This window comes from Strigops habroptila, chromosome 5 (assembly GCF_004027225.2).
Source record: "Strigops habroptila isolate Jane chromosome 5, bStrHab1.2.pri, whole genome shotgun sequence".
In the NCBI taxonomy this organism is placed as follows: Eukaryota; Metazoa; Chordata; class Aves; order Psittaciformes; family Psittacidae; genus Strigops; species Strigops habroptila.
Window position 1 is genome coordinate 35,050,332 of NC_044281.2, and position 15,139 is coordinate 35,065,470.

General features: G+C 40.0%; 1 protein-coding gene across 6 annotated transcripts in view; it reads right to left on the bottom strand.

Moving 5' to 3' along the window:
- The window catches only part of JMJD1C (jumonji domain containing 1C), a 165,490-nt gene that overhangs the window by 12,756 nt on the left and 137,595 nt on the right, over nt 1–15,139 (bottom strand). For all 6 annotated transcript variants that reach the window (XM_030488743.1, XM_030488746.1, XM_030488744.1 and 3 more), the window contains 9 exons: nt 12,703–14,900; nt 9,534–9,735; nt 7,586–7,800; nt 6,417–6,569; nt 3,490–3,579; nt 1,978–2,105; nt 1,581–1,794; nt 884–1,098; nt 172–450 (listed from right to left, as the gene is read on the bottom strand). In XM_030488743.1, coding sequence (XP_030344603.1) covers nt 172–450; nt 884–1,098; nt 1,581–1,794; nt 1,978–2,105; nt 3,490–3,579; nt 6,417–6,569; nt 7,586–7,800; nt 9,534–9,735; nt 12,703–14,900 — 3,694 coding nt within the window. The remainder of the gene's footprint in view (nt 1–171; nt 451–883; nt 1,099–1,580; nt 1,795–1,977; nt 2,106–3,489; nt 3,580–6,416; nt 6,570–7,585; nt 7,801–9,533; nt 9,736–12,702; nt 14,901–15,139) is intronic.

Sequence of the window (15,139 nt, forward strand, 5' to 3'; positions counted from 1 at the left end):
TTACTGGAGTTTAAACTACACAGGGTCCATATACAGGCTATTCCTGATAAGCCTTTGCCCAATGCTAACAATACATTTTCAAACACGGAGTTAGGCAAATTTGTCCTTTAACACAGCTCTCCCAGAGTTTATACTGAGGCCACTTTACAGACCGAACGGCTCAATACCTACCCTTCCTTGTTTCCAGCACTCTTTGAAGAGCTTCCAGTTGTTGCTGTTTTTATGGTCTCTGAGCCACAAAACATGCTTATCACAGATCCAGGAATACTGAATATCACTGTACCGTTTACTGCAGTCATCCTGAATACACTTTTTATCATCCTTTGGCTCATCTTTTATTTCAGATTTTACATTTATCTTTGGTGCTCTATTTGGTGGAATCTTGTTTTCTACTACTGAAGCAATTATGTCATCAAGAATGTTTGGCATAGTCCTTCCACTCTTGCCACTCTATTATAGCAAACAAGCGTATGATTAAACTATGTAGAAACAAATAAAGTTAATGCAATTCTCTTTGGCAACAGAATGACATTCATTACCAATTAGAAACTTGCAGTTATCTACTTCCTTTGTAGAAAACTGCATGCGTTCTTACACACAAAAAGTTAGAAATATACAGTTATTACAATGCTCAATATATAGGAATCCTCTTTACTTTTCAGGTTAAGGTTTTACCTAACTTCATGGACATTGTATGAATCCATTATCACTATATATAAAAAATATTAATGCAAGTGTGTGTGCACGCACATATAAAGTTTTAATTATAAATGAGCTTTTAAAGCTACACAGCTATCAGACTATTTTAACTACAATGTACCAAAATTAATGATAGAGACTTGCAAATCCAGATATAAAAACTGTGCATCTTGTCAACACTTACTGCTGTTCCTGTAGAGTAAACTGGAGCAAAAGCAATACCAGCATCTGTAGAACCTAGACGCAGTTTGCCTGCTGTTGTAGTTAATAAATCTCGTAAGGTTGAGCCCTGCTCGTTGTTCTGGGATGCAGGAGGAGAGCTTTTACAGTTTTGGGACTCCAAATTATCCTGGTCTTTCTCTTCCTTTGAATGTTTTCCAGAAGGACATTCTTTGTTCTCTAAAACAAAAATAATCATTTGACGTTTACACTGTTGTATGACCATGCAGACATAGGAACACCACCAGTATCCTGTATATTATAGTAGTGGTAATATACTGTAGCACTTCATTCACCTGAAAACACACCAGAGGATTAACTAGACCCTTCAACATGCAGTAAAACAGTGTGACCCTGAAAACGCCACCCTCAGCATTTCAGACATGCAGCTGAGTGAATATCTGTCAAAAATGAGAGATGCTGTAGCTGGAAATACTGCCGCATTACACATGCATTCCAACAGTGGTTCTTGTGGTAAGAAGATTCTGATGCCACCAGGAGAAGGCATTGCAGTTTCGAGATTAAAATTCAGGCGGAAAAGAACATCATCTTTTCTTTTTGTTGGACAGAAAATTGTGTGAATTTTTCCTAATTGATTCAATTACCTACCACTGGTGCCCCCAAAGTCACGGATATACGACATGACAGTTTCAAACATATACCTTTCTTTTCTTCTCTGGCTTTCTGCTCTGCAAGATCAGCTAACCAATGCAGTGGTGACTGCGACTCAGGTGGTGTTAACTTGCTGTCTGTGCTTACATCACTCCTTGGACTTGTATTACCATTTGTCTCAGACTTTTGAGGAGTATTCTGCTGTTGAGACTCAGGCATGCACAGAGAAATTTTATTACTGTGGTTAAGGACGTTCTGCAAAACCTGTAAGGAACAGATTTATTTTTAAATAGGTAACTTTCATTTAACAGATTTCAAAGACAAGGTGCTTGTATTTAACCATAATATATGCAAATCAAAATACAACTTGTATCACTCAAATACAAAAATCCACAAGAATCAGAACACCTGAACAAACTGCAATGTACACACGTATTTTAGACTCACCTGAGACACACCATTCATTGCAGGGAGCTTGCCAGCTTGTGTGCTCTGCTTGCTGGTACACTGACAATGGGATTTGATTTCAAATTTTTCTCTAATATTGTGCATAGCATCTAAAAGATCTGTCAAAACTAGAAGATAAGAAGAAAACCATCAGCAGCTCTCAGTCGTTTTGTATGTGTATATTTCACAGTATACACACCCTGATACCAAAACGCCATCTCTAAACCTTTTTTAAAATATAAACTGGTGGAACTGCTAAATTTTACAAACTGCAAAAATATTACAAAGGGATTGTCCAGTTTACCTTAACGCTTGTGTAGAAAGAGACAAGGTCTTTCATTAAATAATTGCACACCACTCTTCTGAATAATCTAACCTTCACTCTGCATTCCTATTGCATGGTGCACACCAGGCAAGCCAGTCATTCATTATTTACTCCTCATTGTTCAATGGGTGCATCATTGCTTCATTTAATGAAACCGTCAAACTACAGACTGAAGTGAGCCACGTCTTGACAAAGAAATTAGTATGTGATTATGTAATTTAAGGCTGTTTGGTAATGGGTATGTACAGAAGAAGAAAACTGAGGTTACGTAGGCAGTCTTCACTATGCTGTTTCCAGATAAGTGGTTCACATCACAATTTAAAATTAAAACAGTTTCAGTCTGGAACCTGTTCTGGGGAATGTCACAATTTGAATTTATTATGGAATCTAACCAACCTTCACTTCTACCTGAACTAACATGCAGCAACCCATAAAAAAACCCCACGACTGGGTCTGTATTTCCAGCTTAAAATAACTTGGGAATTTACTTAAGTTTAAGGGCACATTTGAATTTTCTATTCTCTGCATCAGTGCTGCCAGAGATCACAAGCGAAGTTGCACTAACAACAACTACACCTACCTGCAGTTCTTCATAAAACTTACTTGGCTGTAAGAAAAATTCTGAATTTAGCTGCGTTTAGTTTCTATTTTTTTTGGCTTAGTTTCTCATTTATCATAAGCTTTTTCACTGCATTTTGTTTTAAGATGCTCAATCAGATGTCCGATAAAAACCACACATAAAATTTTACTTTTCTTCTGGGTGGGTGGGTGAGTGGGACAGAAAACAGTGAAAAGCAGATCCCCAGAAATCTGTTGCCACATAATGCTCCTTGGCAATACTATTCTAAGATTTTCATTTAACAGCCAAGGTCCGACTTATTAAGTGCATTCTTGGTGTGTTTATTCTGCTCTGAAAAAGTACAAAACAGTCCCAACAAAGACCCTGCATCTCTTCACTGCTTGTTTCCAAAACCCCTTCAGATATATGTCAGCAAACTCCTCTCTCTCCTCACAATCAGTGCCCCCTGGCTGACAACTGCTCAGAGTCACCTGCCTTCCTGCAATGATTTCACAGAACTTGCAGGTTTTTAGATGGAAAATGGGAAGTTTCAAGAAACAACTCTGGCCTTTCTTCATAGAAAAGGTCTGGGAAAAACCACATCCTGCTTGTTTGCAGGTGGTCTTACCAGAGCCTGGAATAATCTGCGTTGGCATCAGGTGTTTGTGATCATGAGGCTGTCCCTTCACACACTTCATCCAGGCATATAACTCTTTATCTGCAAAATAGCATTGCCAGTTGTTTTACTTCAGTGTTACAGAGACAGCGCTAACTAACATTTTTCAGTTTTTAGTTAGAAACAGCTTTCTATACATACTGTAAGTCTTCTGTCCTTACATCCTGCATAACAAAAGATTTGCATACAACAGCTACTTTTCACAACCAGGAAAAAAATAGAGTTTTAACAATACTGAAATCTGAAACAGCCGCATCTGTAACACAGACCCTTGCAAATAACCTCAAAGTATATTCCACACATTACATTTAATGCATTGCCAACTTAGCGTAAGCTGAAATCCTTTACAGTTGCTACCGAGGCAGTGAGACTCCCTTGATGAATTCTAACACAGGAAAGAGACACAATTAGGCTGCTATTGTATAGTTCATTTAATTTAACAGAATCCATGCTACAACTGAAAGTGGATGTCTTCAACCAGAGGGCCGAAGAAGCAAAAAAGATGAGTTTTTAAACTGAATCAATTCTCTGATTTGGCCTACCATGCGTTAATGCACGGCATTAATGCAGCTGCATTAACACTGCCACCACTGTTAATGGTGGCACAAAGGAGACAGAAGTTGCATCACAGATTTATGCCAGATTAAAGCAACCAGGAAATCGCAAGTCTCTATGTTAAAAAATTGTTTGTGGCAGCAGAGAGGGCCTAACTGGTGGGAGAGAGAGGCTTCCTATGAAGTTTCAGGAAAATGGCCATACTAGAAAAATATGCAGTGTAAAGACAAGACAGAGGAAGAATGACAGAAAAAAATGTCTGGCCAAGCAACTGCTCACCAATCTGCTATGTGATTTTGGGGCAGAGATTGGAAGACAATTTCTCTCTCAATCTCCAGTCTTGTAATCTTATCCACTGAACTGCTAGTTTTTTAAGAGACTCTTCAAATCTTTTTACTAGTTTGCTCAGCTGTAGCAATGTAAACTAAGGAGTACACCACAGGAAGCATTTAGCACATTTAATGCATTATTTTCTTCCACTGTAATAGACACACAACGTACCAAATGTTCTTTTCAGATAAGTATTATATTTGTCAGCTATTTTGTAGTTTTTGTAACTCTTAAAACATTGAAACATATGACTGGTCACAAACATAAATCACATAAAAAACCAAAATAGCATATTAACATATTTTACTACTGAAATGCCATAACATGGCTTTCCACTTGATGGTGCCATGAACTGTCTGAAGATAACAATGGATGCATATTCATCCATGTAGTAATGAGAGAAATCATGGATAAGTATCTGAATATGAAATATTCAAACCTCTAACATTCCTGCTGAAGCAGGGAAAAACCAGTGTATCCTCTGTTACATTTAGCAACTCTAAAAACAACTACGGGTTCCAGGAAAAATGGTGTAATGTAAGGTGCTATTATACAGAGATGGGTGGGTGGTTCTGAACTTTGTAAGAGACTGCCAAAAGAGCGAGACAGTTCACATGAATCCTACAGCATCGTTAGAAATATAGCCACAGAGAGGGAAGCTATCATACTTCTGCTTTTGCATGTAACGTGATGAACAGTAGGGCGACAGTCTTCCCTGTTAGAGAATCAAAAAGAAGCCTGCTTTTTTTAAGCTTTTAAGACATTTTACTAAGATTTTCCTGGCTGGTTAACATGCACGCTATAAAAAGCCTCTGACTGCATATTCCCACTAGGGTAAATAATGTTCGGCATATATCCCAAGCCACGTCAGATGGATGCACACACACACGCACTCACAGACTTAAGCCAGTTAAGAGTTGCTGAAGCAGCCTCCAGCCTTAAAGCATTAACAACTGTTCTTGGCTTTGGAAAACACTGACATTACTTCCCTAGAAGCTTCAGGCTTTGATGGAAGTCTCTGGGAACATCCTATAACTGCAGTGCAGGAAGCCTCTCACTGCCAGTCAAGGACAAAATGGATGAGTTTATTTATCAAAGATTTGCCACCTAACTGTTAAACTTTATTTTACTAACATTTCACATCTGTGACATTATGCTGCTATGACAAACATGGAAACGCATTTCAAAACAGCATTATACTTGAATTGGTTCCTGGCGCAGTGTTTGACCACAGGACTGTGCAAGGGCACAATGCCTGCCACCCAGGGGAAGGCAGTCCTTTCCAACAAGCAGCCTGAGTACCAATGTCACAGTCAAGGGTTGAATGATCAGATCAATCTTCCAACCCATTCCTCCTTTCAACTGCAAAAAGGCTGGGTCACTGAGAAGTCATAGGTTTGCAAGTTAACCTTGTTCTACTTCACTACAGTCTAAACTAGACATTTCCATTTAAGCACAGGATAAGCAGAATATGTGTGTAGGTTGTTGTACTGTGAAGCCTCCATTAACACTCATTTTAAATACTATCTGAAGTATTTTTCTTTCTCTCTTTTTTTATAATAAAAAGCAGGCTGTTAAGCCAATATGACAAACCATGTACTTCTGAAGGGAGGACTCCAAAAAAGCACTCAAATCAGGGCAAGTCTTAACAGCAGTGAGTTACTATAAAGCAGGTAGGAGTAATGGAGTGCCAGTCTCACAGCTGAAGAACAAGATCTAACCTTGAGGGGCAAGGCATAAGCAATCTAAGACAATCCACACAAAAAGGCTGAAAAGCAGACAAAGACCTAAAACAGTCCCCACAGCAGTTGCTTTCGGAATGACTGATCGTACATTGACCCGCAAAAAAAGAGGTGAAGAGATCTAAGAGGAACCAAAACACACAAGCAGTAATTTAACACTTTACAGAAAGGCAGTTACACTAGTGGATCAGCAGCTCTACAACAAATGAGAATAAACAGGCTATACAATACTCTAGTTCATAAAGAACTGACCTCTAGAACTTTTTCTTTCCTTTGCCTTGTAACAATCTAGGCAGACCACAAATCCACATTTCTGGCAGACCCAATGAATGTTAAATAATGTGGCTTCACATGCATCGCACATCTCACGGACTCCTCTCACTGCTCTCTTCCATGCAATTTTGGCTGAAATACAAAATAAGCAGAATAAAAGGACTGAAATTTAAATGCAAAGCACAGTATGAATAGTCTTTATAGATGAAACATTCGTCATTTTCCCCTCAGATGCAACTGGGTGTGGGGGGAGGAAAGCGATCCTTCATAAACAGACCATCAACATCTACCCCCTTAGTCGCATTACACAACATCCCCATCAATTCTACTATCAACACACTGTAAAGTAACTAAAGCATCCAAAAAAACCAGACTGAAGGAATACAGAAAGAATATTCCTGCTTAACATGAGTGGGCTGCAAGTATGAAGAACTTCTTTAACATATACTTTTACCCCATGCAATGAGGAGAGCTGGGGTTTTCATCTGGTTGCCTATGGGACATGTTTCATCTCAAGGGCAGCCAAACTGGTGAGTTTGGACAGTTAAAAGTCAGCAGGAGGGGACAGAGTGCCTATCCTGGAGACCTGGCTAGTACTTCTGCTTTTCTGCTCCACCTCCTCCTCCTATTGCCTGGAGTTAGTGGAGCCATCAGCCCGTTTCCAACCTGTGCCCATCTGCTATGGACCAGAAGGACGGACTAACTGTGGATTTGGTGAGGAGGAGGTGACGGTGTTAGCACATGTTCTGTGGGCACATGCTGTCACATTATTCTCCTTTGTTTTGGGAAGGAGACACGTCAGAAACACATTGTCTGTTGGCAGCAGTCGGTACCTGGCTCACTGCGGACCTTGGCTTGCAGCTTGCTGCTCTGGCTGGAGAGCTGGAGGCCATGCTGGGAACCAAGGCTGCTCCAAACCCAACAACAGCCTGGCCCCAGCCCTGGACCAGCACAGCAGGGGGAAATGGGCTGGCCCATTGAGGACAATCCCTGCCCCTTCCCAACATATCCTCTTACAAAATAGCCTAGGAAAATCCCATATGACATTCCAGTGAAGTGAGCTACTCAAAAGGAAGCAGTGGGTCACGATGAATGCAAACAGCTGAGTAGAACTCCAAAACATTTAAGAACATTTGAGACTTACTTACCGTCTTTTTTCACCCAGGACATGGCTGTTTTCTCAGATGTTACTAACTGACAAAATTTATCACCTATGATATCTAGAATGTATTTACAAGTTTCTAGGTCCAGTTCATCATCTTCATAGTTTTCATGTGTCCATAAACTCAGTGCTTCATCATCATATTGATCAGGAGAGGAGAAACCATCTATCCTAACCACTCCGTTCTTACTAAAAGATAACCTAAAAATGAAAACAGATAGTTTAACTGCACGTATCGTTACATTCTGTGACTTACAGTTTACTTGCTAATTTACCTTACTGCTCATGTCTTACAACAACTAAGTTTACCTTTTTTAGCATCCTGCCGTATTTTTTAATTTAAAAATAAATCCTATTGCCAAAAATGGTTTAAAGTTAACAGTAAGGAAGTATGAAAACTAACTTCTTAGACATCCTGCATTCAGTTTGCTTATAATTCTCTCTCTGTAACATTTACTACTGCTTTAAAATTGCAAACAGGAAAATTACCCGATTTCTCTTTTTTTTTTTCTGAATTTTGGTTCTACCTATTCCCTACCTTTAATTTTTAGAGTGTTTGTGACAGCAATCACTCTGTTTGACTCGTATTTTCTAGCTCTTTTGTCCTACTGCTCTCATGCTCAGAAAACAGGAGTTCAACACTCTAAGTCTTCCTAAGCAGAACAAATCACTAATACAAGACAATGTTTTTTTGTATCCACTAGTTCCTGATCTTTAAAACAACTGAAGGCTTTCCTTTATCCTACCTGATACCATTCCACTACCCCTGGCTATATTTAGCCTACTTTTAAGCAGTGACAATTAATTATTCCGTCTTGCATGATACAGGACAATTCATTATTCATACGTGATTATTACAACAGTTAAGGAATTTTAAAGCCATGACAGTAAAATAGTCCTGAATTCAGAACTAAGTACCAAAAATGATATTTAGATATTTAATGAACAAGAAGAAATGAGAAATTTTCTAATACAACTTCCAACTGCTGTGCAAATTTTGTTTACAATTCAAGCCATGTTGTCTAAATACAATGGAAATCATTAAACTGCTACAAAATTTACCACAATAGGTTCAAAACATTGAAATTTTTAAATTCCATAACTGTGTTTTAAAATGTTGGCAAAACTTTTATCACTCGTATTCTCTCCTTTACACAGCGTGGAAAACCCCAAAATTCCAATATTGCCACATTAGGAAGCAAATATTCTTACACAGAAGGTATTCAGAGTCCAACCTTGAAATGATTCCTGGACTGCCATACCAAGTCTTGTAACTAAAGTTTCATTATAAAATATTAACCCAAATCTTGGGAACAACTGCCTGTCCAAAATGAGATGGATATATAGTGATAACACAGCCCATGTGCAAATCAAAGCTGTTTTGTTCTGTCCTGACAGCTGTGCTGCGTGCACCATGTACGTGATGCTGCATCCCGGGAAATTTTCTTCCTGACTTGCGAGTTTTCTTTGATTAGCCATTAATGTTGAAAAAAGGAGGTCACAACTCCTCTGTCCTCAGAAAACTCCCAGAAAACCTCGAGCAGCATTCCCACCATATACTGGCATCAGAACAACTATGGGTAAGTGCAACTCTGTGGTTGTACAGCTTGTCCAGAATAACTGAAGCATGCCTTTTGAAAATCCCACTTCAAATGTCAGACACCTGTGTAATGATGATGTGCTGTATTTTCTGCTTGCCTAAGGTACACTGGGCAGATGTTCTGATGTCTTTGCTATAAAGCTTAAACTGCAATGAATTCAATCCGCAAAAAGAAGTAAGAAATACAGATGTAAATACTGTTGAAGTAGACAGTGTCTTTTATCAGGCAGACTGAGCCAGAAAAATCAGACAAGCTTTCAAGCATGCAAGTCCTTTGCCAGTATTATTTTTAATAGTTAAAACACCACATTATCAGGAAAATAGCCGTACTTACCGCCGAAAGTAGTAAAATCTACAAAATACTGGTGAGTGAGATGGTTCTTCTCCTTTCTTACTTCTTATTAACCTACATTCTCTGCACTTTTGCAAATTTGGTCCTATTTCAGAACAAGAATCATCCTGCAAAAAGGACTCTCCTGTTTGCTTCAGCTTCTTTACTTTGCGCCAATCTTTTAACACTGAGCGAGGTATACCAGCTGCAAAAGGAAGGAGAGTTTCATGTGAGATACTGGCAGCCCTTATTCGCAGAACCAAGTCAGATCAGTCAGCATTCAATACTTCTGAAAGTACACTTGTTACCTGCATAACATATTCCATTATTACTTCCATTTGTCCGTTTGTCAGCACTGAAGTTTAAAAAGCATAGCTACCGACTAGACTTAGACAGGCAGGAGCACAGTTAACTACCTGCTGAGCTACCAGAAATACCTAGGACACTGTATTTTCTCTTATATTAGTGCATTGTTCATCACATACTCCACTAAAACCATCTTCAGAATTTCCTTCTTACAAAATAAATGAAGAAATACAACAGCTCAAGACAAGAAAGGTTTGAATTCTGTTTCAAGTGAGGATGTATGCAAAAAAGGCAACAATTCAACGAATGAAAGCTTAAAAAAAATTCCCACTTCTTCAAGATTTATTTTTGCTGAGAATTACGGGTATGATTACAGATGAACACTCTATTCACACGTAACTCATCTGAACTTAACGTAAAGTATCTGGCATAAGGAATAACAGAATCCATTTACTGTCAAGTTTGTTAGCTTTGCAAGGCTAAGCAGTACAATTCCATTTTCAATATGAAAGTCAGCAGATCTGACACTGAGTTAACACAAGGAGCAAATCTATTGAGTAATATGTGCAGTTTTCACTACACACTTTGAAACTGAACCCTGTTGTTTTTTGAACCAGGCTTTCATTTTAATGACTTTAAAAAATGGCACCAGTTTTATCTGCAGATAGACAAAGTATCTGTCATTTCATTTACCACTACTCTTGAAAGTTCATGTCCTGTAAACAGGGATCTGATGTAGGATGATAGAGAGGTCAGGGTGCTAACTCTGGACTTGGTACCTGGGTCCAGATCTGTATTTTTCCAGAGACGACTTGTGCAAACTTTGCAAAGTGACAGTGTGCCTATGCCTCAGTTCATGGCCTACAAAATGCACTCCAAACTCATCCAAGGAACATCACTGTAACTGGATTAAAACTTCAGAGTAGAAAAGGCCAAAGTACAGGCTTGCTAGTCCAAAACCAAGTTTTCTGCCTTGGAACCAGAGATTCCGGGTGTCATCTGGAAGCTGCTAGACTTCAAGCTCTGTGGGCAGGAACTTGGAAGATCCCCAGCACTTGCAGGACTGTAAAATGCCTTGCTTTGCAGGAGGGAGCCTTGCAGCCTGGAGCTCTGAGCACTCTGGCTAACACACAGGCTCCCAGGGCTTTCCGAAACAGCATCAGGACAAAGCAGTTCTCAACCCTGGCAGTACCCAGATACCACCCACATTGTGAAACTGCCTCCAAGCCCCAGATCCTGAAGCACAGTTATCTTCAGCCACCTATGCGGAGCCCAGGCAGCCATCCAGTGAGGACCCATCTTTCCTGAAAGCTCCCCAAGGATGACTACGTTTTATATAGACCTTTGTGGAAAGTCTTTTTAGTAAGAAAATCTCTGACCAGCTCTCAGAAATTACAGCAAAGCTCCCCTGAGATAAACTGACAGGAGTATCAATGTTCAACTATTTAATGGGTCAAGCAGGAAAGACAGAAAGACCCCCTGTCTGTTAAGATTTCAAAAGGATGGCAAGCATACGCTTTCTGCTACCACGGCCCAAACAGTTAATGTGCAGGACACCGGCTGTGTGACTAGCAACAGAACATACGAATTCCCACCCATTTCCCAACCTAAGTTCCATGAAATAGTTCCATCATGTTTTATCATATAGCACTTCTATAGTCAGGTACTGCTAGCCAAAACAAGAAGTTATTGCCTTACCTTAACTTAGTTAAGCAATCCTTCTACAATAAACTCACAAAAAAAATCTCTTGCAACAATGCACAGGTCAAAGACCTAACATGTTACATGTCTGTATTTAGTTTACTTTTAGAACTGAAACTGAGAAAGACTTTATAGGCATGTTCTCCTTGATCTTCCCTTTAGCTGGGAGGAGGGAGGGGAAAAAAAAAAAGTAATAGTACTATCACTGGACCCAAGCCAGAATAAGTCAGACAGACTGCAACACTTCCAGCACCCAGTACAACTTAGGGATCAAGTACTCTCAAATACCAGAAAAGTAACTATACACTAGGCAGTGAAAAGCCAGAGAATGTAATAATAGGGAGCAGTACTCCCTTTTCTTACTACTTGTACTTAAAAATTCTTGTGAAAAGTAATTTAATGGTAGACATTCTCATACTCAACCAGAACAAAGGCAAGAGAATAGTCCCTGGAGAAGAATAAATTGGGATAAAAAATAATCTAAGTTCTTAAAATAAAATCTCATGCTGGCAGACCAGTTTCTCTGTTCAGACAAATCTAGTTACCATCTGTTACATGCTACAGTATTACACTTAAATTGAAAGTTGCATTTCCCTAAACTTATTCATTCCTTAAACAAGAGGGATGTTAACACAATGTAATACACATACTAGTTAGGACTGTGAAATGGCTCTCCCTCAAATCTTTCATTCAATTAACCGAATCATAACAGAGTGGCATCAGGCTCTCAAGGAACTGCCTCTGGCTTCCTGATCAAAGGATGAATTAAAGTTCAACAATAGAGAATCTTTCCCTCCAGTAGTGCTCCAAAAATAAATGCATTATATCTTAAAAAAACCTCAACAAACCACCACATATATGTATCTCAATGGTAGTGGCACAACTATACTCACCAGTCTGTTCAATTCTGATGGACAGCATAAACCAGTGTACTGCTTAATTTTAGGCCAAGAACCAGTTTGTTAACATATATATACAAAATGCTGAATTTCTTAGACCAGGATATTTCAAATGGCCTCAAGACAGACAAATCTGGACCTACTCATTCACACAAGCATGCTTTTTAACTCTTTTCCCAACTATAATGTATGACAAGCCCTCCAGGATTAACACTGTTAAGACTTCACATTAGCATGTCTCTTCCAAATCAGATTAATATACTCACTGCTGTTACTGCTGCTCTGTAACTTCAGCTTGCTTTTTTCTTTGGCGCTCCTGCTAAGAACACCATTCGGTTTTACTTCTTCCTCTGTATCACCCTTTTTTTTCTGCAAATCATTTTGTTTCTTTTTGTAAGTTGGCTTGGGCTGCCGTTTAGTCCTTTGCTCTGACTTGCTCTCACTTTCATCAGAGTCTCCGCTTTCAGAGCCAGACTCGTAAGTTCGTTTTGCTTTTCTCCTAGGGTGCTTATCTTCCTTCGCAAACTTATCTGACAAGATTTTGCTATCTATGTTATTTTGCAAATCATTTGATGTAGAAGCTATTAAATTGACGGTACATGGCTTAATAATTTCTGAAACACTGTTCCCTGAATTCTCTTTTTTATTAGTGTTTTTATCTTCCTCAGAATGCCTTGTTAGCCAAGCCTTTTTCAGTTTAGTGTGGTAGTTTGGCTGACTCGCCTGGGAAGTCTGCCCACTGCCTACAGAGTTCGCTTTGTTTATTGTATTACAGACGATAGCACTGTCTAGGGAGAGAGAGGTTGAAAATGTCTGATTTTTCACAGAGTTGGACTCAGTCTCACTGGTGTTACTACTTTTAAACTGAGCTGCAGCCAACGCTGCCTTGTGCTTTTTCAAATGAACAAAGTCGGTAGAGGTGGAGAATCCCGAGCTGGGTTGAGCAGCGCTGCCTGTCTTGCCAGCAGCGGGTGTAACCAGAGCTGGAGTGCTGACCTTGCATTCCTGGGTCTGTGCCACTGCCTGACTTGCTGTTCTCGAGGCAGTACACTCCAGCGGTGCACACGCCAAAACCGTGTTCGATAAGGAGTATGTCACTTCTGAACTACCCCAGCTTGACGCACTGGTAGTTGTTGCTGCTGATGTGGTGACATCCGTTTTGGTACTGCAGATCATAGCTGTGGTAGGGGTGACAGCATGAGGAATGCTGCCTTGCGAGACAGCTGGAAATTTCTTTTCATACTGTGTGCGAGCACTGTCTGAGTTCATATTTGGCAGAATTATTCTTCCAGTCTCCCTGGCTTCCGCTGTTTTCAGGCAATCTGCTTGATTTGTCACAGCTGAAGATCTCTCACTAACTCGATCTTTGGAAGCAGACTGCATTACTGGTATGCTCTCGTATTTCGTGCTAGAAGGAGGACGCACAATAACAGATGCTGTAGCGGACTGTGACTTTCCACTCATTCTTTCAACATGCCAATCCACTTTTTCATTCTTTGGGGCATTATTTGACTTCCATATTTCTGACAAATTCTGTTCAGAAGTGCCCTTGTAAACAGCCTGAGCTTCCTTAGGCTCAGGTACTAAAGTTGGTGGTTTCTGCAACTCCTGTATTTTGCTACCACCAGCATTAACGGGTTGAACAGGGGTTAGAGTTGGAGGTGAAAGACTGCTATAGCTGCTTTCCTTCTTCTCCAGGTTCTGATGCACAGGTGGGTGAAACACAGGGGCTCTATGCAAGGCAGGCATACTCCGGAGTGTATTTGCAGAAGAGACTGACAACTGAGTAGGGCTCCTGCTGTCACTTCTAAAAGAATTTACAGAGTGAGACTGCACTGACTGTGAAAGCTGCTCAGGTATCTTGCTCACAGAGCCTTCACTCTCTGGTTGGTGCTTAATTAAAGGTGGGGGTTTTGAAAGAGAAGAAATGTAAGAGGGGAGAGTCTGGGGACTAGCTGCAGTTGAAAGACAATTACTTTGCTTATCAACATACGTACTTGAAGTTTCCTTTGATGGATACGATCTTGGCGGTTCATTTACAACACTGTTAGACAAGGTGGTGAAATAGTTACTCTGTGGCACCGAATGCTTCATTTTATACAGTTCTGACACAGAGCGTTCAGCATCTTTATCATATTTTACTGAATGGCTTTTGGGACTTGAAGATAAGGACGTTACCCTGGAGTAGTTCTCTCTCTCTCCCTCGAGTGCTTTTATTTTAGCTGTAAAAGGAGCAACTTCAATACTTTCTTGAAGTATCCGTCTGTGTTCTTCTTTGTATTTGCTCAGTCGCTCTCCAGTCTCCTGTGGTGGCCTTGGCAGCTGGTTCAACATTGGATCTGCAAAATGCCTGTGCATATGGCTCTCTTTTGCTGTCTGTGTTCTGCTTTGCTCTAGCTCTGTTTTTACTGGTGCAGTTGTAACAGAACGTAAAGGTTCAATAAACGCTTTCCTCTCCAGTTCTCTGTTTTAAAAGGTTAAGCAGACACAGGTTAGTCTGAATGCAGTGCAACGTGCTAAACGAAGACCTTTTCTTCCCATGCTCTGAACAAAGTTATCCATTAACACAAAATAAACTTTTCTTTATACCAGGTACAATTTTCAAAAGTCTTCAGATGACTCATGAACTCAAGTACCATCCCAAGCCAACAGGGCACAGTCTGTTTTGCAGCACACTGAGGAGCTATCACAGTCACCCACATT